At 40.9% G+C, this 24,302-nt stretch overlaps 1 protein-coding gene across 1 annotated transcript in view; it reads left to right on the top strand.

Moving 5' to 3' along the window:
* The first annotated feature begins 3,743 nt into the window (after window positions 1–3,743).
* DNAJC3 (DnaJ heat shock protein family (Hsp40) member C3) overlaps window positions 3,744–24,302 on the top strand; it is a 115,983-nt gene continuing 95,424 nt past the window's right edge. The window contains exon 1 of the mRNA XM_055244471.2: window positions 3,744–4,010. Coding sequence (XP_055100446.1) covers window positions 3,929–4,010 — 82 coding nt within the window. The 5' untranslated portion in view covers window positions 3,744–3,928. The remainder of the gene's footprint in view (window positions 4,011–24,302) is intronic.

The following is a 24,302-nucleotide window of genomic DNA, read 5'->3' as shown; positions in this document are numbered from 1 at the left end:
TATTTCAGTAGTTTTTCCACCAATGTCTATTTTCTATTCCAGGATCCAGTTTAATACAGCACACTGCATTCAGTCATCAATTAAGTTTCCTCAGTTTCCTCTGGTCTGTTACAGTATTTCAATCCTTCCTTGTTCCCCAAGACATTGATAGTTTTGAGAATACTGATCAGGTGTTTTATAGAATGTCCTTCAATGTTAGTTGGACTTTTTTTTTTTCATGTTTAGACTAGATTGGGTTATAGGTTTTGAGAATACCTCAGAGGTGAACTGCCCTTCTCATCACAGTATATTGGGAGTATATGCTGTCAACATGACTTGATATTAACTTTGACCACTTGGCCAAGATAGTGTTTCCAGGTTTCTGTACTATGAAGTTACTCTCCTCCTCCCTTTCCATACTCTGTTCTTTGGAAGTTAGTCAGTAAGTCCAGCCCACACTCAAGGAAAGAGGGAAAATGTGCTCCACCTGGTGAAGGGGGACGTACTGTGTTAAGCTTTATATCTACATTCTAATCTCCTGTCATTGTTCTATAGCAAAAGGCAGTTTTTGCAGATGTGATTAAATTGAGGAACTTGAGTAGGAAGAATATCTTGGATTATCTCAGCAGGCCCAATATAATTAATTACAAGGATCCTTACAAGACGGAGGCAAGAAGGTAAAAAATGACAGAAGGTGATGTGAATACAAAAGTGGAGACTGTAGTCATGTGGCCAGAAGCCAAGAAACAACATAAAAGAGGGTGGAAAGCAGAGAATACAAGATGTGATTTAAAAGCCAAATTTTATATGAAGGTACCAAAATTTGATCAGAATCCCAAAATCCTTGAAAATAAACCATAAAATTGACATATAAGGTTCATTTTTTATTCCTCAGATTGGCAAAAACTGAAAATCGATTATAGTTAGTGATGGTGAATAGGCAGGAATATAAACAGCTGATAGGAATATAAATTACTCCTTTAGGAAAGATAATCTGACAATGCATCTTAAAAGTTTAAACGCATTCTTTGACTAAGCAATTTCAATTTTAAAAATGTAGCTTTTTTTTTTTGATAAAGTCTCACTCTGTTGCTCAGTCTGGAGTGCAGTGACATGATCTTAGCTCACTGCAACCTCAAACTCCTGGGATGAAGCAATCCTCTGCCTCAGTCTCCCTGAGTAGCTAGGGCAACAGGCAGGAGCCACCACACCTGGCTAGTTTTACATTTTTTTGCAGAGACAGGATCCTGCTATGTTGCTCAGGCTGGTGGCAAACTCCTGGCCTCAAATAATCCTCCCATCTTGGCTTCCCAAAGCGCTAGGATTACAGGTGTGAGCCACCGCGCCCAGCCTAGAAATGTTTCTTAGAAACAAAAGCACAAGTTTGTAAAAATAAATGTGGAAGGATGTATATGGTGGCATTAACTTAATGATAACTTTTTTGTTTTTAATTTGGCACAAAAAGGTGTTTATAAGTGCTCTACTTGTTTCTGAACATTTATTTCTCCTCATAGTTAATTCCTAAGCAAATCTTATTCCCTTTACCTCTAAAATACGTTCTAGATCTGTTCACTCCTCTCCACCAACACTGTTCTTCCTAGTCAATAAACACAGATCAACCTAATAAAAATTGCGTAATACTCTTAATTTTGGATATATCATAAATATACTACCATTGTTTTTTAAGTCTTTTCTACTATAATTAACAGATAGTATGAATTACAGTAGAGATTTGCTTAATTTAAAAAAGACTCCATAGATTCTGACGAATGTAAACATATTTACAGTAACTTTTCTTACAATCACTGGATTACTTTGGTTTTTGGTTTTATTGGCAAGAGTGATTCGTGAAAACCATGACTAGATGAACATTGGAGGAAACATTCCCAAGCATTAATCACATAATTTTAGTTTTGTACATTTTTTTCTGTCTAATGTTACTTCCTTTGTTGTAAAATTATCTTTTTTCAAGGAATGCTTTGTAAAGCTTAGTTCTAATATTACAGAATTCATACTTTTGTAGTCTCAAAATCACTCACCATTGAAGACTCTTGCTATTTTTATTTCCTATAACACGAAGTCTATTATCTCCTTAAAAATTTTTAATTTCCATCCTTAGAACTTCTTCAGCTCTGCTACTTTTTCCTTAAGACCAGGGTTATAGGCAGTACACTGGTGATAACTCACAGTCTAGAAATATTGCATTTTGTTTACAAAGTTATTTTCTATGTTCAGCATTTTGCTGAACCTTTGGGTACAGTACCTCAATTGAATGTCTTCACCTGCATATTGGTGGACATTGAAATCATCTACCATTTTTCAGAGACACTACTTGTGATATAAAAAAACACAAGCCAAAAAAAAAATCCCAAGGAATTTCTGAAGGAGCCTCTCTTCACTATTCCGCTCTCGTTAGAATAATGAGTAACACTGGTATAACATTCTACAATTTACAAGAACATTTATCTGCTTCATGAAACCTCAAAACAAACCTTTGAGACTATCAGGATCCTAACCACTTTACAGATGAAGACAACTTACATAATAGTTATGGGGTTTCCTGGATCTGACTCCTTTACTCTTCACATTACATTATGTTGCTGCCTTCCCCACAACTAATCAAGGACTCCGTTTTTTCTTTTTTCTTTGTCGAAACCATTTTCTCCATACTAGTTCCCTTTGGAATAGAAGCCTTTTTAAAAGTCCACCTTAGTATATCTTCAGGGAATCACAAATTCACTATGCTATTTATAATTCATGAGTTTCTCTAATGGTATCAAGGCAGCAAATACAGGTGAAGTAATAAGTATGCACTTGATAGTACTTAACACACATACCCCGTGTAAAAATACTGCTGGTGTACAGTGTATGTGTTGGTGACGCCAGAGGAAGTGGCCGTGAAAAGGCTTAATGCCGCATTGAATAACTTCAACCTCATCTTGCTCAGGTTCATATCTCTCCTGAATTTCCCCTGGTAAGCGCAAGATGCAGGATCCGTTCTCACAGTTTTTTGCTTACCAGTTAACACTGGCTGCATTCAGGAACGCCTTGCTCTCTTAAGCCACAGTGCCTTCCTGGTCTCTTCTTCACAGGGTCTTCCACAATCGCTCTTTTTTCTGGGCACGCTGGTTTGCTGCAAGTCGGGGTGGCGGGGCGGGGCGTTCCCAAGTTTCCAGGCCAATTACCTACCTGCCTTAGAGCAATTACGCACTTCTCTCTGGTAGGCCCTGAAATGTTCTATTCATCAGATCGCCCCAGCTTCTTTTGACCGTTTCTTGCTTAGGGCTCAGTTCAGACAGTATTTGTTCCGGGACGCTCAGCGGGAGGCGGTGTTTACCGGCTCACTCGAGACCTCAATTCCAGGCGCCCTGCAGCTCCCCTCAGACTCCCCGGGATCGTGCTTGGCCTTCCCATTCGTACGCTGCGGCTGCGCTTTCCTCTCCTAACACCACGCTGGCGAAGCTGGGAAGGATCAAATAGTCCCCCTCGCCAACCTAGCGCGGCGGGACCGGCCCAAAAGGGCCTTTGCAGCCTGCGCATGCGGAATCGGCGGCCGCCACCGACTCCCCGTCTGCTTCCCTCCGGGCGGCAGAGGCGGTTTGGAGCTTGCTGACAGCTCTGCGACCGGCTAGCGCAGCCTCGTCTCGTGCTTCCACGTTATCCTATCAGAGACGGGGCGGGGCGGCGGCCTCCGCAGCCTATCAGTGCGAACCACGACCCCGGCGAGCCCGGGAGGGAAGCCGCCAGAAAGAAGGCGATTGGACGGCGGCGGCGCTCTGGGGCGTAGCGTCGCGCGGGCCCCGCCCACCGCTGCCTTCCTCTGCTGGGCTCCAGAGCCGCTGAGGCCTGAGCGAGAGCCGACGGCGGGCGGGGGCAGCTGCTGCCAGAGCGCCGGCGCGTGCTGGTGGGCCACACACCTTTCCTCCTCTTCACTCGCGAGCCTTCGGACATGGTGGCCCCCGGCTCCGTGACCAGCCGGCTGGGCTCGGTGTTCCCCTTCCTGCTAGTCCTGGTGGATCTGCAGTACGAAGGTGAGTCCTGCCCTTCCCCGGCCGGGAAGTGGGCTCCCGGACCAGGCCCCCCGCGCTTTCCCGTCTGCGCCCGGGCGCCTGTCCCGGAGCGGCTCGGGAGGTGGGGCGAGCGCTGGGGGAGCCCGCGGCCTGGCTTGGGCCTGAGCCCGCGCCTGGTTCCGGGTTTGCCTGGGGGAGAGTCGAGGGGACTGGCGGGCCGCGGAGCCGGGACAGCGGGTTTGGACTAAGGAACGGGGCCGCAGGAGTCGGAGGAAGCGGGGTGCGCCCCGTGGCGGGGAGCGGGGGCACCGGGCTGCGACTTCAGGACGTCCTGGGAAGCGGAGACTTGGGCAGCCTTTGGGTCCTGGCCTCGCTTGGGACCCTCGCTGGGCGCCTGGGGACACTGTCAGTCATTGGTGCTGGCTGGGAGGAGGCACTAAGGTGGCCAAAAGACTTCTTCGCTCTGGAGTTCTTGGGTGGAGAAGGAGTGTCATGTCCAGCTGGGAGTTGGAGGGGACAGTGTTGACTATTTAAAAAGTGAGTAACCATCCCAATTAAGATGCACTGTCGTGTGGATAAATTGTTAGTTTGGTGCAATGAGGAGCCGCTGTTGGAATTCCATATCCCGGACGGCCGGACACTGAGTTTGTGGTTTTACAACTCCCAGCGTGGTGTCATTCAACGTATGGCTGGCATTACTTTTCCAAGTTCGCTGTAAAAAGGTTCCCTTAAAAAGATACGAGCGATTAAATTTCTCTTCAGTCCTGCAGACTGGAATGTTGGCTACTGCAGAATAGCGAAAATAGAGGGCTGTCCTATCTTAGATGGCAGCGGGGAGGAGTAAGAATTAAAGCTGATAATGCCAATTTAACGAATGCTTGTGGCGCGGTTACTGTGCGAAATATTCGAGTGTAATGACACATCACATGCACTGATCTATTTTCATCCCCATAAAAAGGGCTAGTTGTCAAGGAGGTCAAATTAAACCTTTGAGTATTCCATTCAAAGGGAGCGAGGAACTGAAAATTGGGAATTGTTTATAGTGAATTCCTCTGAAAGTTCTCAACTTTTTTTTTTTTAAAGTAGAACTCCCAGTTTTTAGGTGTCACCCATAGCAATGGGCTTTTGCTTTTGCTTCCCCTGGTAACCATATTTTTTGAACCCCAAATCAGAACACATAGTGTGGCAACATTGAGACAAAGAATTTGACAATGAGGCTGCCCCCAGAAAAATCGAGGGGATTGGAATTTGAAGGCCTGTACCACTTTAATATGGGTCATATATTCTAGTTCTTTTGCATTTTCAAAAGCTTCATTCCTCCTGCCCCCACACCCCACCATCCCTCATCTGTAGTATTTATCTCCAGTTATCATTAATAATTTATTTTGGACACTTAAGAGAAAGTTGCCTATGTTCTGTTTAATGGTGATTTTTTTTTTTTTTAAGTTACAGAGATGCACAATTTTGAATGACTGCTTTTCCCACTACTTTGTGAACCACCTTTTTAGAATTGCCGTTCTGTATATGAGTCTGTAAGGACTCAACTCTTCATTTCCCTACTGTGGTATTTTCCATAAGCCGCATTTGAGAGCTTTTCTGTGTAGGAGGCACTGGTGACATTTCTCAGAGGAGTGCCAGAGTGTTTTCTTTAGGACCATTGTCTGTGTAAAGTAGCAGGGACTTAGTACAGGTAACAGAGAAAGGAAAGAAAGGAGCCTTTCTGTAAGCCATATCTTATTCACGAAAGCGTGTGGTATTCATTCCTACTTTACAGACCAGGGAACTGAGGCTCCAAATGTTTTACTAAAGTTCATTTTGTGTGCACGCTGGAGACAGAAGTTAAGTAGTTGACAACATCATGTGAGTCCAAGCATTTTTAAGTGATGGCAGCTGAGAAAAAAAAAGCACTTTTTTTTTTTTTTTTTTTTGTAATTAACAAGAAGGTTATTTCCTGGGAGGTTTAATACAGTGGTTCTCAAACTTGAGTGTGCATCAGAATCGCACATGGAGGGCTTTTTAAAACAGAGTGCTGTACCCCACTTACAGAGTTTGATTTATTAGGTCTTGATGGGACCTGAAATTTTGCGTTTCTAGAAAAACCCCGGATGACCACACTTGAGAACCACTGGTGTAATAAATTATATAGAGGAGTTAAATTAGGTGTCTGCTATGTATTTGACACTGGATTTGGTGATGGATATATAAAGGTAAGAACTCTGACTTGAATTAGCAAACTGTTAGCCCCTGTTTTCCCAAATAAATTGTGTCTGGATTCACTATCTCATAGTTCTCTGAAAGGCAAATGAAAGGACTGCTAGGCCTGAGGCTTAATAAAATTGTGTTGTATTAAGGATTTTTGTTAAATAGGTAGATTTTAGCTGCTCTTGTCACACACAAAGTAATTATGTGAGATGATAGATATATTAATCTGCTTCACTTTTGTTAATCTGCTTCACTATTGTAACCATTTTATCTGTGTATATCTCATGATACTATGTTGTAAACATCAACTATATACAATACAATTCGCTTTTAAAAAAGAAATGAAGGAGAATGGTTATGAGAGAAGTGAATGTGGAACTAAGAGTGGCACAGGATGGAGAAGAGATGACCTAGTCTTTTTCTGATTTTGAAATATTTGCCTTTGTTTTCTTCTAGATTTTTCTGTTAATTGTCATCCAGAGACAGAAAGTATATATCATGAATTGAAAGTTTGAGTCTTTTGGGCACCCTCCCTTCTCAAAGGCCTTTTAAAGAGTGAAGTCTTAAAGCACTAGATGAGATCGAATTTTTGGAATAGAAATAAAACTTTAGTAGTATCTGCTTTAGTATTCTCATGTTATAGATAAGGAAGTTATTTCATTTCTTTGCTAATGGTTTGTCCTGTTGGTGGCTTGAGTAGCAACACAGCCTGGGAACCAAACCTTTTTTCTGTTATCATAGTTTTATCTCTTTTTCTTCCTTAACATGCTATCTGGACCCAATTTTTCTTTATTTCATTGAGCTGATTAGGTTTAAGACATGCATTTGCAAAGCATTCATGTCCTCTTTTTCTCCTTTCTCACTTTAGACTGAGTGGTCCATTATTGTAGTTAGTGCACTGCAAATGCCCATTTATTTTCTGGCCCCTGTAATCTTCTGTTTTACTCACCTACCAAAACCCAACACTGGTTAAATTCAACTTGGCCAACTCTTTTTATACCTTATAGGTAAACACGGATGGAGGAAAATGGAGACATCTTTGCTGATTAGGCTCATTTATCTTTATTTTTATTTTCAATTTTTTTTCGAGACAAGGTCTTGCCCTGTCACCCAGGCTGGAGTGCAGTGGCATGATCCTAGCTCAATGTAGGCTTGACCTCCTGGGCTCAAGCAGTCCTCCCACCTCAGCCTCCTGAATAGCTGGGACCACAGGTGTGCACCACCGCATCCCCTACTAAGTTTTTAAAATTTTTTGTAGGGACAGGGTCTTCTATGTTGCCCAGGCTGGTCTTGAACTCCTGGGCTCAAGCAATCCTCATCCCTTGGCCTCCCAAAGCGTTGAGATTACAGGCGCAAGCCAATGCGCCTGGCCCTGATTAGTCTCATTTTAAAGAAACAATCTCAGTCGCAAATGCACATTAAATACTGCTAACACTCCCACAATTCTTTACTATGTCTATTCTTGAAAATCAGTATTTCAAACATTTTCCTCCCTCCGTAAGCCTCTAATTTAAACTCTCCTTTCCTCTCTCCCCTACCTCATTCTTTTAGACCTTGTCTTTATTGAGAAAATGAAAGCCATCACAAGGCAAGTTCTTCTTTCTACCTCAAAATTCACTAGCTTATCTACATTTGTACCTATTCTGCTACTTTTTCCTCATATTGAAATACATTAAATATCTCTATTCCCAGATAAATCTAATCTGTGTACTTACACTCTGGATTCCATTTCCTCTCACCTTCTGAAAATGTTGCTCCTAGAGTTGTATCTTTGTGCTGCTGTAACAAAATACCACAGAGTGAGTAATTTATAAAAAAATTTCAGCCTGAATTTTGGAGGGAACATTCAGACAATAGTAGATGCTGAACTTCCTGTACTATCTTTCTTTGGCTAGATTCCACTGTCTTCTGTGTTTCTGCTACAAGACTTCTTTTAGACTCTACCCCACCTTGCTAGAGTCTTGGCTTAGCCTTTTGTTCTTTTTTAGAGAAGAAACTTAGGGCTTTCCTCATTCCTCACATTCTAAGTGCTCCAACCTGAATAACCATCTCTCTCTCTGGGATTGCTCTCTGGTCTGGGTCTGCCACCGCCTTTGCTTGAACTTTAGTATCTTTGACTATGAGTTCTTGCCTCCTTTAGTCTGATTCTTCCAGTCTTGATTGTAACTCACATCATACCTTTAACCCCCCACCTTTAAGTTTAAAAAAATCCTTATTTTCTGCTCTCCAAAATATAAGATATTCTAATATTAATTTCAGTGAAAGACATAGTTGGTTACTCTACCTTTTTCCCTGCCCTTGCTGCTTATTTTGCTGACTTATGATCACTGCTTGTCTAAGGAGAAACCTATTGTCTAATGCTGACTAGGAAATGGCATGATGTTTGGTTGTCTTACCTCTCTGAAAATGTTTACAGACCATGTGGCAAAGGAATAAAAATTACCTGTGGCTCAAAAGAGAGTGGATTGCAAAAACAGCCAATAATTTGCAAATAATTTTATTTTTCAGATGTGTCTTTATGAATCATTGATCATATGTTTGACTTGATAATTGTTATGTATTTTAGATTTTATTCTGATGAATTATAATACGTTTAAGTAAAAAGGCAAATAGTTAAATTCATTCAAGAAATATTGCATACCCACTATGTGTGGGATACTGAATTAGGTGATACAAAGAAGAAAAGACAGCTCCTCCTCTCAAACTTGCTTTTGATAAGTTTTGTGGAGTTGGGACTTTGAGAAGCAGGCAAATTGTGAAAAGCAATGTATAGAGAGAGTAATATTGCAAAGTGAAGTCACGTACTTGTGAGTGTGGAAATGCAAAATATAATAGGAAGATTGAAGGAGCTTTTTTTCCCTCTCTCAAAACAATACAGTGTGAGGGAAGATTTCACAAAGGAGCCAGCATTTGAGGGCAGAATCTTTTTTTTTTGTTTAACTTTATTTTATTTTAGATTCAAGATATACATGTGCAGGTTACATGGGTATATTGTGTAATGGTGGGGTGATATGATTTAGATCTGTGCCCCACCCAAATCTCATGTTCAGTTGTAATCCCCAGTGTTGGATCTGGGGCCTGGTGGGAAGTGATTGGATCATGGGGGTGGTTTCTAATGGTTTAGCACCATCCCCCAGAGCTGTTATTGTGATAGAATTCTCACAAGATCTGGTTGTTTAAAAGTGTGTAGTATCTCCCCACTCTCTGTCTTCCTCCAGCTCTGGCCACGTGAAGATATGCCTGCTTCTCCTTTACCTTTTGCCATGATTGTAAATTTCCTGAGGCCTCCCCAGCCATGCTTCATGTACAACCTACAGAACTGTCAGCCAACTAAACCTCTTTTCTTTATAAATTACCCAGTTCCGGCTGGGCACTGTGGCTCACGCCTGTAATCCCAGCACTTTGGGAGGCTGAGGGGCGGGTGGATCACGAGGTCAGGAGTTCAAGATCAGCCTGGCCAAGATGGTGAAACCCCATCTCTACTAAAAATACAAAAAATAACTTAGCCAGGTGTGATGGTGGGCGCCTGAAATCCCAGCTACTCGGGAGGCTGAGGCAGAGAATTGCTTAAACCTGGGAGGCAGAGGATGAAGTGAACTGAGATTGCACCACCGCACTCCAGCCTGGGTGACAGAGCAAAACTCCATCTCAAAAAAAAAAAAAAAAATTACCCAGTTCCGGGTATTTCTTTATAGCAATGTGAGAAGGGACTAATACAGAAAATTGGTACTGGGAGTGGGGCATTGCTATAAAGATACCTGAAATTGTAGAAGGAAGCAACTTTGGAATGGGGTAATGGGCAGAGGTTGGGACAGTTTGGAGGACTCAGAGGAAGACAGGAAGAGGAGGGAAAGTTTGAAACCTCCTAGAGACTTGTTGAATGGTTGTGACCAAAATGCTGATAGTGGTATAGACGTGAAGTTCAGGCTGAGGAGGGCTCAGAGTGACCGCAGATGAGGAACTTATTGGGAACTGGAGTAAAGGCCATTCTTGCTATGTGCTTTAGTAAAGAGACTGGTGGCATTGTACCCTTGGTCTATGGATCTGTGGAACTTTGAACTTGAGAGAGATGATTTAGGGTATCTGGTGGAAGAAATTTCTAAGCAGCAAAGTGTTCAAGATGTGACCTGGCCTCTAGCAGCCAGTGCTTATATTCATGAGCAAAGAAATGATGTAAAATTGGAACTTACATTTAAAAGGGAAACAGAACAGAAGAGTTGGAAAATTTTCAGTTTGACCATGTGGTAGAAAAGAAAAACCCATTTTCAGGAGAGTAATTCAAGCAGACTGCATAAATTTGCATAAGTAAAGAGGAGTCAAGTGCTGATAGCCAAGACAATGGGGAAAAGGGCTCCAAGGCATCTCAGCAACCTTTAAGGCAGCTCCTTCCATCATAGGCCCAGAGACCTAGGAGGGAAGAACGGTTTCCTGGGCGATTCTCAGGGCCCTGCCACCCTGTGCAGCCTCAGGACACTGCTGCCTGCATCCTAGCTACTCCAGCTCCAGCCATGGCTGAAAGGGGCCCAGATATAGCTCAGGCCTTCAGACGGTGCCAGCCCAAACCCTTGGCAGATTCTACATGCTGTTAAGCCTGCAGGTGCTGAAAGCTAAGAGTTGAGGCTTGGGAGCCTCAGCCTAGATTTCAGATATATGGAGAAGCCTGGATGTTCAGGCAGAAGGCTGCTGCAGGGGCAGAGCCCTCATGGAAAAATTACTAGGGCAGTGCAGAGGGGAAACGTGGGGTTGGAGCCCCCACACAGAGTCCCCACTGGGGCACTGCCTAGTGGAGCTGTGAGAAAGACCACCATCTTTCAGACCCCAGAATGGTAGATCCACTGACAGCTTGCACCATGCACCTGGAAAAGCTGCAGCCACTCAACGCCAGCCCTTGACAGCAGCCGCGTGGGCTGAGCCCTGCAAAGTCACAGGAGTGGCACTGCCCGAGGCCTTGAGAGCTCACCCCTTGCTGCAGTATGCCCTGGATGTGAGACATGGAGTCAAAGGAGATTATTTTGGAGCTTTAAGATTTAGTAACTGCCCTACTGGGTTTTAGCACATGCATGGGGCCTGTAGCCTTTTTCTTTTGGCCAGTTTTACCCTTTTGGAATGGGACTATTTACCCAATGCCTATAATCCCATTGTATCTTGGAAGTAATTAACTTGTTTTTTATTTTATAGGCTTATAGGTGGAAGGGACTTGGCTTGTCCCAGATGAGACTTTGGACTTTTGAGTTAATGCTGGAATGAGTTAAGACTTTGGGGACTGTTGAGAAGGGATGATTGTATTTTGTAATGTGAGAACATGAGATTTTGGAGGAGCTGGGGCGGAATGATATGGTTTGGATCTGTGCCCCACCCAAATCTTATGTTGAATTGTAATCCCTAATGTTGGAGGTGGGGCCTGGTGGTAGCTATTTGGATCATGGTGGTAGTTTCTAATGGTTTAGCACTATCTCCCTATTGCTCTTCTCATGATAGAGTTCTCATGATATCTGGTTGTTTAAAAGTGTGTAGCACCTTCCCTCTGTCTCTCTTCCTCCTGCTCTGGCATGTGAAGAGGTACCTGCTTCTTCTTCCTCTATGATTATGAGTGTCCTGAGGCCTCCCCAACCATGGTTCATGTACAGCCTGCAGAACTGTGAGCCAATTAAACCTCTTTCCTTTATAAATTACTCAGTTTCAGGTATTTATAGCAATGCGAGAATGGACTACATGGGGTGTGGGCTTCTAGTGTACCCATTACCCTAATAATGAACATTGTACCCAGTGGGTAATTTTTTAACCCACACTCCCTTCCATCTTCTCCTCTTTTGGAATCCCCAGTATCTATTATTTACATCTTTATGTCCATGTGTACCCATTGTTTAGTTCCCACTTGTAAGTGTGATCATATGGTATTTAATTTTCTGTTTCTGAGTTATTTCACTTAGACTAATGGCCTCCAGTTCTATCCACGTTGCTGCAAAGGACATCATTTTCTTTTTTATGGTTACATAGTATTCCATGTTGTCCATATGCCACATTTTCTTTATCCAGTCAACCATCGATGGACAGTTAGGTTGATTCCATGACTTTGCCATTGCGAATAGTGCTGCAATAAGCATATGAGTGCAGGTACCTTTTTTAAATATAATATAAGGATTTGGTTTCCTTTGGGTAGATATCCAGTAGTGAGATTGTTGGGTCAAATGGTAGTTCTGCTTTTTTTTTTTTTTTTTTTAGAAATCTCCATATTGTTTTCCATAGTGGTTGAACTAATTTACATTGCTGCCACCCATATATGTGTTACAATTTCTTCACCTCCATGCTAACATCCTTTTTTTTTTAAACTTTTTAGTAATAGCCACTCAGACTTGTGTAAGATGATTGATATTTCATTGCGGTTTTAATTTGCATTTCTCTGATGATTAGTGATGTTGAACATTTTTTCATGTTTGTTGGCTGCTTGTGTGTCTTGTTTTGAGAAATGTCTCTTAATGTCCTTTGCCCACTTTTTTTTTTTTTTTTTTTTTTTGAGACAGAGTCTCTGTCGCCCAGGCTGGAGTGCAGTGGCGCGATCTCGGCTCACTGCAAGCTCCACCTCCCAGGTTCACGCCATTCTCCTGCCTCAGCCTCCCGAGCAGCTGGGACTACAGGCGCCTGCCACCATGCCTGGCTAATTTTTTGTATTTTTAGTAGAGACAGGGTTTCACTGTGCTAGCCAGGGTGGTCTCGATCTCCCAACCTTGTGAGCCACCCACCTTGGCCTCCCAAAGTGCTGGGATTACAGGCGTGAGCCACCGCGCCTTGCCCTTTGCCCACGTTTTAATGGGGTTCTTTGTTTTCTTCTTGTTGAGTTGTCTTGTAGATTCTGGATATTAGTCCTTTGTCAGAGGCATAATTTGCAAATGTTTTCTCTCATTCTGTGGTTTGTCTCTTTGCCCTGTTGATTATCTTTTGATGTGCAGAAGCTTTTTAGTTAAGTCCCATTTGTTTATTTTTGGTTTTGTTGCATTTGTGTTTGGGGTCTTCATCATAAATTGGTTGCCTAGGCCAATGTCCAAAATGTGTAATCTATCTTGAGGTAGTTTTTGTATATGCTGGGAGATAGAGATGCAGTTTCTTCTGCATATGGCTAGCCAATTTTCCCAGCACCATTTATTGAATTAGGGTGTCCTTTCCCTGTTGTTTATATTTATCAGCTTTGTCAAAGATCAATCAGTTGGATATAAGTATGTGATTTTATTTCTGGGTTCTCTATTGTAGTCTATTGATCTGTGTGCCTATTTTTGTACCAGTACCATGCCATTTTAGTTACTATAGCCTTGTAGTATAATTTGAAGTCAAGTTATGCCTCTGGATTTGTTCTTTTTGGTTAAGATTACTTTGGCTATTCATGCCCTTTTTTGGTGCTGTATGAACTTTAGAATTGTTTTTCCTAGTTCTCTGAAAAATGACATTGGTGATTTGATAGGAATTGTGTTGAATCTATAGATTACTATGGGCAGTATGGTTATTTTAATGATAGTCTCCAAATCCATGAGCCTGGGATGTTTTTCTGTTTATTTATGACATATATGATTCGTTTCATAAGTGTTTTGTAGTTCTCATGGAGATCTTTCACCTCCTTGGTCAGTGTTTTCCTAGGTATTTTATTTTTTTTGCGTATGGCTTTTGTAAATGGGATTGAATTCTTGATTTGGTTTTTGGCTTGAATATTGTTGGTGTATAGAAATGCTACAGATTTTTATACGATGGTTTTGTATACTGAGACTTTACTCAAGTTGTTTATCGGATCTTGGAGTTTTTTAGTAGAATCTTTAGGGTTTTCTAGTTAAAAAAATCATATTTGTGAAGAGACATAATTTGACCTCCTCTTCTCCCGTTTGGATATCTTTTATTTCTTTTTCTTGCCTGATAACTTTAGCCAGGACTTCCAGTACTATGTTGAATTGGAATAGTCAGAGTGAACATCATTGTCCTGTTCCAATTCTTAGGGTGAATGCTTTCAGCTTTTCCCCATTCAGTATATTGGCTGTGGGTTTGTCATATGTGGCCTTTATTACGTTGAGGTATGTTTCCTCTATGCCTAGTTAATCTAGGTAGCAGTTTATCAATGTTGCTCATGGATTTGGAGAATATAATATCGTTAAAAAGACAACAACTACCTAAAGCAATCCACATACCACCCAAAGCATACTGTCTTGGTTACTGTAGCCTTATAGTATAGTGTGAAGTTGGGTAATGTGATGCTTCCAGCTTAGTTCTTTTTGCTAAGGATTGCTTTGGCTATTCAGGTTCTTTTTTGGTTTTATATTAATTTTAGAATATATATATTTTTAATTCTGTGAGAAATGACATTGGTAATTTGGTAGGAATCGTGTTGAATCTATAGACTGCTTTGGGCAGTATGGCCGTTTTAATGATATTGATTCTTCCAACCCATGAGCATGGAATGTTTTTCCATTTGCTTGTGTCATGTATGACTACTCTGAAAGTGTTTAATAGTTCTCCCTTTAGCAATGTTTCACCTCCTTGGTTAGCTGTATTCCTAGGTATTTTACTTTTTGTGTGTGGCAATTAAAAATGGGATTGTGTTATTGATTTGGCTCTCAGCTTGAATGTTGTCAGTGTATATAAATATTACTGCCGCTTGTACCTTAATTTTGTATCCTGAAACTTTAGTGAAGTTGCTTATCAGTTCCAGGAGCCTTTTGGTGGAGTCTTTAGGGTTTTTTTAGGCATAGAATCATATAATCACTGAAGAGAGGTATTTGACTTCTTTTCCTATTTGGATGCCTTTTATTTCTTTCTCTTGCCTGATTGCTCTGGTTAAGACTTCCAGTACTGTGGCAAATAGGAGTGGTGAGAATGGGCATCCTTGTCTTGTTCTGGTTTTTGAGGGAAATGCTTTCAGCTGCTGCCTGTTTAGTATGGTGTTGGCTGTGAGTTTGTTATAGATGGCTTTTATTATTTTCAGGTATGCTTCTTCGATGTCTAGTTTCTTGAGGGATTTTTATCATACAGGGGTGTTGGATTTCATAGACTGCTTTTTCTACAGTTTTTTTTTTTTTTTGAAACAGGGTGTTACACTGTCCCCCAGGCTGGAGTGCAGTGGCTCTATCTTGGCTCACTGCAACCTACGCCTCCCACTTCAAGTGATTCTTGTGCCTCAGCCTCCTGGGGCTGGGGTTACAGGCATGCACCACCATGCCTAGCTAATTTTTTGCAGAGATGGGGTTTTGCCATGTTGGCCGGGCTGGTCTTGAACTCGTGGCCTCAAGTGATCCTCCCGCCTCAGCCTCCCAAAATGCTGGGATTACAGGTGTGAGCCACTGTGCTCAGCCTTTCTGTATCTATTAAGATGATCATACGGGTTTTGTTTTTAATTCTGTTTGTGTGGTAGACCACATATGTTTGCATGTGTTGGACCATCCTTGCATCCCAGAGACAAAGCCCACTTGATTGTGTGTGTGTGTGTGTGTGTGTGTGTGCTGTTGGATTTAGTTTGCTAGTATTTTGTTGCATATGTTTACATCTATTTTCATCAGGGATGTTGGCCTGTGGTTTCCTTTTTTTGGTTGTCTTGCCTCATTTTGGTATCAGGTTGATACTGGTTTCATAGAATGAGTTAGGGAGGAATCCTTCCTCCTTGATTTTTTTTTTTTTTTTTGGAGGGGGAATACTTTCAGTAAGATTGGTAACCAGCTCTTCTTTGTATGTCTGGTAAAATTTGGCTGTAAAAAATCTGTCCTGGGCTTTTTTTTTTTCCTGGAAGATTTTGCTAGGACTAATTTGATTTTATTGCTCATTATTGGTCTATTCAGGATTTGTTTCTTCTTGGTTAAATCTTGGGAGATTGTATGTTTCTGGGAATTTATCCATTTCCTGTGAGTTTTCTAGTTTGCATAAAGAAGTTCATAGTAGTCTCTGATGATGTTTTATATTTCTCTGGTATGAGTTGTCACCTTTCTCATTTCTGGTTGTGCTAATTTGAATCTTCTCTCTTTTATTCTTGGTTAGTCTAGCTAGTGGTCTTATCAATTTTGTTTATCCTTTCAAAGAAATTTTTGTTTTGTAGATCTTTTTTCTTTTTGGTCACAGTCTCATTTAGTTCATTTCTGATCTTTTTATTTCTTTTCTCCCAGCTAGTTTTGGGTTTGTTTTATTCTTATTTTCTAGTTCCTTGAGGTGTGGTGTGTGGTTGTTCATTTGCGATCTTTCTGTCTTTTTGATGTAGGCATTTAATGCTGTAAATGTGCTTCTTAGCACAGCTTTTGTTGTATCCTAGAGGTTTTGGTATGCTATGTTTCTGTTTTCATTTGTATCAAAAATTATTTTGATTTCTGCTTTAATTTCATTGCTGGCCCAAAAGTAATTCCGGTTGTTTACTTTTCATGTACTTGTGTTGTTTTCAGAGTTCCTTTTGGTATTGACTTCTAATTTTATTCCATTGTGGTTCAAGAAATACTTGATATGATTTTGACTTTTTTTGGGTTTATTGAAACTTCTCATGGCCAAGCATATGGTTTATTTTAAGAATGTTCCACACACAGATGAGAAAAATGTTTATTTTGTGGTTGTTGGATAGAATGTTCTGTAAATGTCTACTAGGTCCATTTGGTTTAGAGTTTAGTCTAAGTCGAGTTTCATTGTTCACTTTCTGCCTTGATGATCGGTCTTGTGTTGTCAGTGGGGGGATTGGTGTCCCTTCATTATTGTGTGGCTATTGATCTGTTTTCTTAGGTCTAGTAGTAGCAGTTTTATGAATCTTGGTGCTCCAGTGTTGAGTGTGTATATGTTTAGCATAGTTAAATCTTCTTGTTGTATTGAACCTTTTATTATTATATAAATAATAATAACCCCAGGGCCCAACCCCAATCTCAGCCCTACTCCACTCTAGCACTATAGTTGTAGCAGGAGTTTTTCTGCTCATCTGCTTCTACCCCCAGTAGAAAATAGTGTATTAATCCAAACCTTTACACTGTTTAGGTGCTATTACCACTTTATTTAGAGCAATCTGTGCTCTAACACAAAATGACACCAAAAAATTGGTAGCACTCTCCACTTCGAGTCAACTAGACCTTGTAATACTCACAATTGGCATTAATCAACTACACCTAGCATTCCTACACATCTGCACCCATGCCTTTTTTTTTTTTTGAGACGGAGTCTCACTCTTCTGCCCAGGCTGGACTGCAGTGGCGCTATCTCGGCTCACTGCAAGCTCCGCCTCCCGGGTACACGCCATTCTCCTGCCTCAGCCTCCCAAGTAGCTGGGACTACAGGCGCCTGCCACTGGGCCCAGCTAAGTTTTTGTATTTTTAGTAGAGATGGGGTTTCACCGTGTTAGCCAGGATGGTCTCGATCTCCTGACCTCGTGATCTGCCCGCCTCGGCCTCCCAAAGTGCTGGGATTACAGGCGTGAGCCACTGCGCCCCACCGCACCTTTTTTTTTTTTTTTTTTTTTTTTTTTGAGACGGAGTCTCGCTCTGTCTCCCAGGCTGGAGTGCAGTGGCGCAATCTCGGCTCACTGCAAGCTCCGCCTCCCGGGTTCACGCCATTCTCCTGCCTCAGCCTCTCCGAGTAGCTGGGACTATAGGCGCCCGCCACCACGCCTGGCTAATTTTTTTTTTTTTTTTTTTTTTTGTATTTTTAGTAGAGACGGGGTTTCACCGTGGTCTCGATTTCCTGACCTCATGATCCGCCTGCCTCGGCCTCCCAAAGTGCTGGGATTACAAGCGTGAGCCACCGCGCCCGGCCCCCATGCCTTTTTTTAAAGCTATATTATTTATGTGTTCGGGATCCATCATCCACAACCTCAACGATGAACAAGATATTGTAAAAATAGGAGGACTATTTAAGACTTTACCCCTTACTTCTTCCTCCTTTATTATTGGCAGCTTAGCACTTACAGGTATGCCTTTTCTAATAGGCTTTTACTCTAAATACCTTATTATCGAAACCACAAACATGTCATATACCAACACCTGAGCCCTTTCTAATGGTCTTATTGCCACCTCCTTAATAGCTGTTTGTAGTACTAGAATTATTGTCTTCGTTCTAATAGGACAACCCCACTTCACAACTCTAATTATTAATGAAAATAATCCCTTCCTAATTCAGTTAAACACCTAATAATAGGCAGTATCTTCGCTGGATTTCTCATCAGCAATAGTATTATCCCCACCTCTTCCCCACAAACAACAGTACCACCTCATCTAAAACTTACAGCCCTTAGTGTAACCTAGGGATTTTGCTAGCAATGGAGCTCAGTCTTACAACTAATAATCTTAAGCTAAAATATCCATTACAGACATTCAACTTCTCCGATATACTGGAATTTTACTCAACCACAATCCATTGTACAACCTCTTGCTCAAGCCTACTTACAAGCCAAAATCTGGCTTCACGTCTACTAGACCTAGTTTGATTAGAAAAGTCCTTACCAAAGACAATTTCACAGACCCACATTACAGCCTCCATTACCATATCCACTCAGAAAGGCCTAATTAACTTTTATTTCCATTCCTTTTTTATCCCCTCCTTTCTAACTCTACTCTTAATTATCTACTCTATTACCCCAAGTAATTTCAATTAACAACATAATCAGCAACAATGTTCAACCAGCAGCCACCACCAATCAACACCCATAATTATATAAAGCACCTGCACCCACAGAAGCCTCATGAATCAACCCCGGACCCTCACCCTCAAAAATTATTCAACTTCCTTCACTACTAAAATTAATTGTAATCACCACCCCATCATATTCAACCATTCATCAAATCAACACCAATTCTATTAATAACCCTAATAATAAAGTTCCTCAAATATCAATACTTGATCCTTATGTCTCAGGGTATTCCTCAATAGCTATCACTGCAGTGTAACCAAAAACAACCATCATCCCACCCAAATAAATCAAAAAGACTTATTAACCCTATAAAAGCCCCACCATAATTCAGCACAATACCACAATCCACAGCACCACTAATAACCCTAACCCTCCATACATAGGAGAAAGTTTTGAAGACAAACCTATAAATCCTATAACCAAAATAATACTTAATAAGAATAAAGCATATGTCATTATTCCCACATAGCTTGTAACCATGACTAATGATAGGAAAAATAATGATTATACTTCAACTATAAGAACACTAATGATTAATGTACATAAAATACACCCACTAATTAAAATTATAAATTATTCATTTATTGATCTCCCCACACCATCCAGCATCTCTACATGATGAAATTTCGGCTCACTTCTAGGCGCCTGCTTAATTCTCCAGACCATCACAGGATTATTTCTGGCCATACACTACACACCGGACACCTTAACTGCTTTCTCTTCAGTTGCCCATATCAACCGAGATGTAAACTATGGCAGAATAGTCCACTATTTTCACGCAAACGGTGCTTCGGTATTCTTCATCTGCCTCTTCCTGCACGTTGGCTGAGGTTTATATTACGGGTCATTTATGTTCCTGGAAACCTGAAATACTGGTATTATCCTCCTACTCACAACTATAGCAACAGCATTTATAGGCTACATACTCCCATGAGGCCAAATATCATTCTGAGGCGCTACAGTAATTACAAATCTATTATCAGCCATTCCATATATTGGAACGGATCTTGTTCAATGAATCTGAGGTGGATTCTCAGTTGATAAAGCCACTCTTGCATGACTTTTCACCTTCCATTTTATCCTACCCTTCATCATTATAGCCATAGCAATTCTCCACCTTCTATTCTTGCATGAAACAGGATCCAGTAACCCTTCAGGAATTTCATCAGATTCCAACAAAATCACCTTCCCCCCTTACTACACAAGCAAAGATACCCTAGGTCTAACATTTCTCCTCCTCCTTCTAATAACTGTAGTATTATTTTGACCTGACCTCCCGAGCAATCCAGACAATTACACTTTAGCCAACCCCCTTAGTATCCTACCCCACATTAAGCCACTGTGATACTTTTTGTTTGCATACACAATCTTACGATCCATCCCTAATAAACTAGAAGGTGTACTGGCCCTTCTATTCTCTATTCTATTCTAGCAGTTATTCTTGTACTACATACGTTCAAACAACAAAGCATAATATTCTGCCCATGAAGTCAATGCCTGTTCTGAATTTTAGTGGCAGACTTGCTTACAGTCACATGAATCAGAGGATAGCCAGTTGAACATCTTTTTGTTACCATCGGACAGATAGCATCTATCATGTAATTCTCCGTTTTCCTTGCCCTTATACCACTCACTGCCCTAATTGAAAATAAGTTACTTAAATGAAACTGCCCTTGTAGTATAACTCAATGCTCTGGTCTTCTAAACCGGAAATGGAGAGTCTCTCCCCAGGACAACTCGGAGAAAAAGCATTCCCGCTTCACCATCAACACTGCTTCACCATCAACACCCAAAGCTGAAGTTGTGATTAAACTATTCTCTGTATTCTTTTTGGCACACATTTGAACTAATATGTCAGTATTGACCGCCAACACTAATATGTTAGTACTCCTATGTACTTTGTGCATTACTGTTAATCCCCATGAATAATATATGTGCTATAAATGCTTGATTGTACATAGTACATACACATATAACCTTACACTAAAGATCTATTCCACATGCATATAAGCATGTACTAACAATCCCTTAATCAACTATCACTCATTGAGACATTACACTCACATGACAAAACTCGATCCACATGAATATCGACCAGTACTGGAAACCCTTGATATTACATAGTGCATACATTCATTCACTGACATAGCGTATTTCAGTCAAGATTAACCTCGCCAACATGGATATCCCCTACCAAGCTTTGGTCTCTTAATCTGCCAACCTCCAAGAAATCATCATTCCTCTCGGGCGTGTTACTGTCCTCGCTCTGGGCCCATAACACTTGGGAGTGACTATACTGAAACTATACCTGGCATCTGGTTCTTACCTCAGGGCCATGAAACTAAGATTGCCCACACATTTCACTTGAATAAGACATCTTGATGGACTAGTGATTACCACCCTATTAACCAGTCATGGGAGCACTGTCATGCATTTGGTATTTTTAACTTTTGGGGATGCTATCACTCACCATTGTGGAAGGCCTTCTTTGCCTTTTTTAAAAAAAATTTTTAATTGTTGTTGGTTTAAAGTCTGTTTTATCTGATATAAGAATGTTTACTCCAGCTTGCTTTTTTTCCCAGTTGCATGATACATCTTTTGTTACCCATTTACTTTGAGTCTATAGGTGTCTTTAGCCATTAGGTGAGGCTCTTGTAGGCTGCAGATGGTTGTGTCTTGTTTTTTTATCTAGTTGCCATTGTATCTGTTAGGTGGAGCATTTAGGCCATTTACCTTCAAGGTTAATATTGATAGGTGAAAGTTTGTTACTGTCATAGTGTTGTTAGCTAGTTGCCTTGGAGTCACAATTGTGTAATAGCTTTATAGGATCTGTGGGCTTTGTATTTACATGTACATTTATCATGGCAAATATCCTTTTGTTTCCACATTTAGAACTCTTTTGCGCTTTTCTTATAGGTCTAGTCTAGTGGTGATGAATTCCTTTAGTGTTTGCTTGTCTGTAAAAGACTTTGTTTCTCTTTCGTTTATGAAGCTTAGTTTGGCAGGGTATAAAATTCTTGGTTATAGTTTTTTTTGTTTGTTTTTGGAGTCTAAAAAGAGGCCCCAAACTCTTTTGGCATGTAAGGTTTCTGCTGAGAATTTCACTCTTAATCTGATGGGATTCCCTTTGTCAATGATTTGACACTTCTGTCTAACTGCTTTTAAGATTTGCTGATAGTCTGATGACTACATTCCTTGGTTATGTTTGTCTTGTATAGTATCTTCCAGGTGCCCTGTGAATTTCTTATATCTGGATGTCTACATATCTAGCAAGATCAGGGGATTTTTCCTGTTTTATTTCCTCAAATATGTTTTTTTAAATTTCTTACTTTTTCTTCTTCTCCTTCACAATGCCTGTAAGTTGTAGTTTTGGTTGTTTTACATAATCCCATATTTTTCAAAGGCTTTGTTTGATTTTAAAAATTCTTTAAAAATTTTAAAACAAATTTTTTTTTTTTTTTTTGTCTGACTGGGTAATTTAAAAGACCAGCCTTCAAGAAGTTTTTTCTTTTTTTTTTTTTAAAGACATCTGTCTCTTCCTTCATTTCCTAGATTGCTTTTCTGGTTATTTTTGTGTTGGTTTTCAACCTTCTCTTGGATCTCATTGAGCTTCTTTAAAATTCCCACTTTGAATTCTTTCTCTCATTTCTGAATTTTCATTTTGGTTATAGTCCATTGCCAGAAAGCCAGTGCAATCTTTTTGGTGGTGTCACAACATTCAGATTTTTCATGGTGCCTGAATTCTTAATGCTGGTTCTTTCTCATCTAGAGAAACTGACACTTGTTGTTGTTTGAATTTACTTCATTTAAATGGATTTTTTTTCTCTCCCCTAACCTGCCTTGTGCCTATAGAGTATGATCTAGGGTAGAATCTTTTGCTTTGCTTTTATAGCCTTGTGTACTTTTGCTGGCAGGTTTTATGTTTGTTGTGCAATTCAACCCGCAGGCCTGTAGGTGGTACTTACTGGTTTGAGCCAGCCGCAGCAAAAGCAGACGGATGTGTACCTGATCTTTGTTTATTGTGAGATTCACTGTGTTGTTTCAGGTGATGGGCTAGACAGTGGAAATTCCCCCATCCCCTGAGCTTCTGTTTAGCGGTGGGTCAGGGCGAGATAGCTGGGTAGAGCTGGACCACCTAGCTTGCCCATGAATACTCCAGTGATGAGCATAGGCACTAGTCCTGATAGGGGTGGTTGAGGTCTCTGCTGCATGTTAGGGAGCTGCACTGGCTTCATGTCCTGGTCAGGCAGGAATGTTCTGTGTTCCCTGTTACACCCTTGTTCTGGGGCTTGTGACTCTCGGTGCAGATGCACAGTGTTATCTGTCTCCAGGCCACAGTGTAGCTGAGAGTCACAGTAAATGCGTCATGCAGTTCTCCATGGGATTGGTTGCAGGACATGAGGGCAGAGTCCTGATGGACGAGTAGGAATTTCTCTGGTGGGCAAGTGTGGAAGACCATTTTATGTAATAGCAAATGCAAAGGGATGAAGCATGAGAACACGGTATATTCAGAGAAGTATAACAAGTTTAGTTTTTTATAGGACTATAAAGTAAGAGGTAGAGGAATGATGGATGATAGACCCACAGCATGAGAGCTGACGCTGAAAGGTGTTGTTTGCCTTTATATCTGAAGGGATTTAGTTTTAATCTAGCCAATGATGTGGAAACTCTGCAGAATTTTTAGTATAAGTGCATTTTGAAGGATTGCCCTGGCAGCAGCATAGGGGCTGGATTTGAAAGAAGGTAAGATGAGAGCTGGGAACATCTCAGTGAGGAGGCACAATGCCTCTTATGGGGAAAGAAGGGTCTGCACCACCAGCTCTTAGACTGTGGCAAGTTCTGTTATGGAAATGTGAGCAAAGCACACCAAAAGAATAATAATTACTTCTCTCTGGATGATTAGAGTGTGCCATGGAGATTTTGTAGAGGAAGTGATATTATCATATAATTAAATGGAAATTATGTTGGGTAAAATTGTAATGTAATAAAGATCTCACTTTTATTCTGGAAAGAAGAAATGCTGGATACTCTTTTTATCCTAGAAGGCAAGAGAAATTTAGTTTGAAGAGTAACTCACCCTCTGGGATAAGAGTATGACATGGCTTGACATAACAGTTCAAATAATTTTGCATATGTGTTCTTGGCTTCCCTTTAGATTTCAGGTTCATCCTGTGAGGTTGGAAATGATTGTAGCTAAGATGTTATGTTAAACGATGGGTTGAGTGAGTCAAGCATGAAAAGCCTAGTAACTGTGGAAAGCTTAGCCTGGTTTACATGGGGGAAAGGATTGTTCACTGTGCTGAAAAGAAAACTGGTCTTTGGAAATGGATCTTGTTTCGATAGTTGTTGTGAGTCCTTGGGCAGAATGGTTAACTTCCTTGAGCCTCAGTTATAAAACTATGAAAGACGTTTACTTCCTGGGGTTTTGATGATTTAGTGAAATAAAGATACAGAAGTTTCCAGCACATAGTAGATTCTTAATTCTGTTTGTATTA

This window comes from Symphalangus syndactylus, chromosome 15 (assembly GCF_028878055.3).
Source record: "Symphalangus syndactylus isolate Jambi chromosome 15, NHGRI_mSymSyn1-v2.1_pri, whole genome shotgun sequence".
Lineage (NCBI taxonomy): Eukaryota > Metazoa > Chordata > Mammalia > Primates > Hylobatidae > Symphalangus > Symphalangus syndactylus.
The sequence above is the reverse complement of the archived record's forward strand: the minus strand, read 5'-3'. Positions and strand labels throughout refer to the sequence as shown.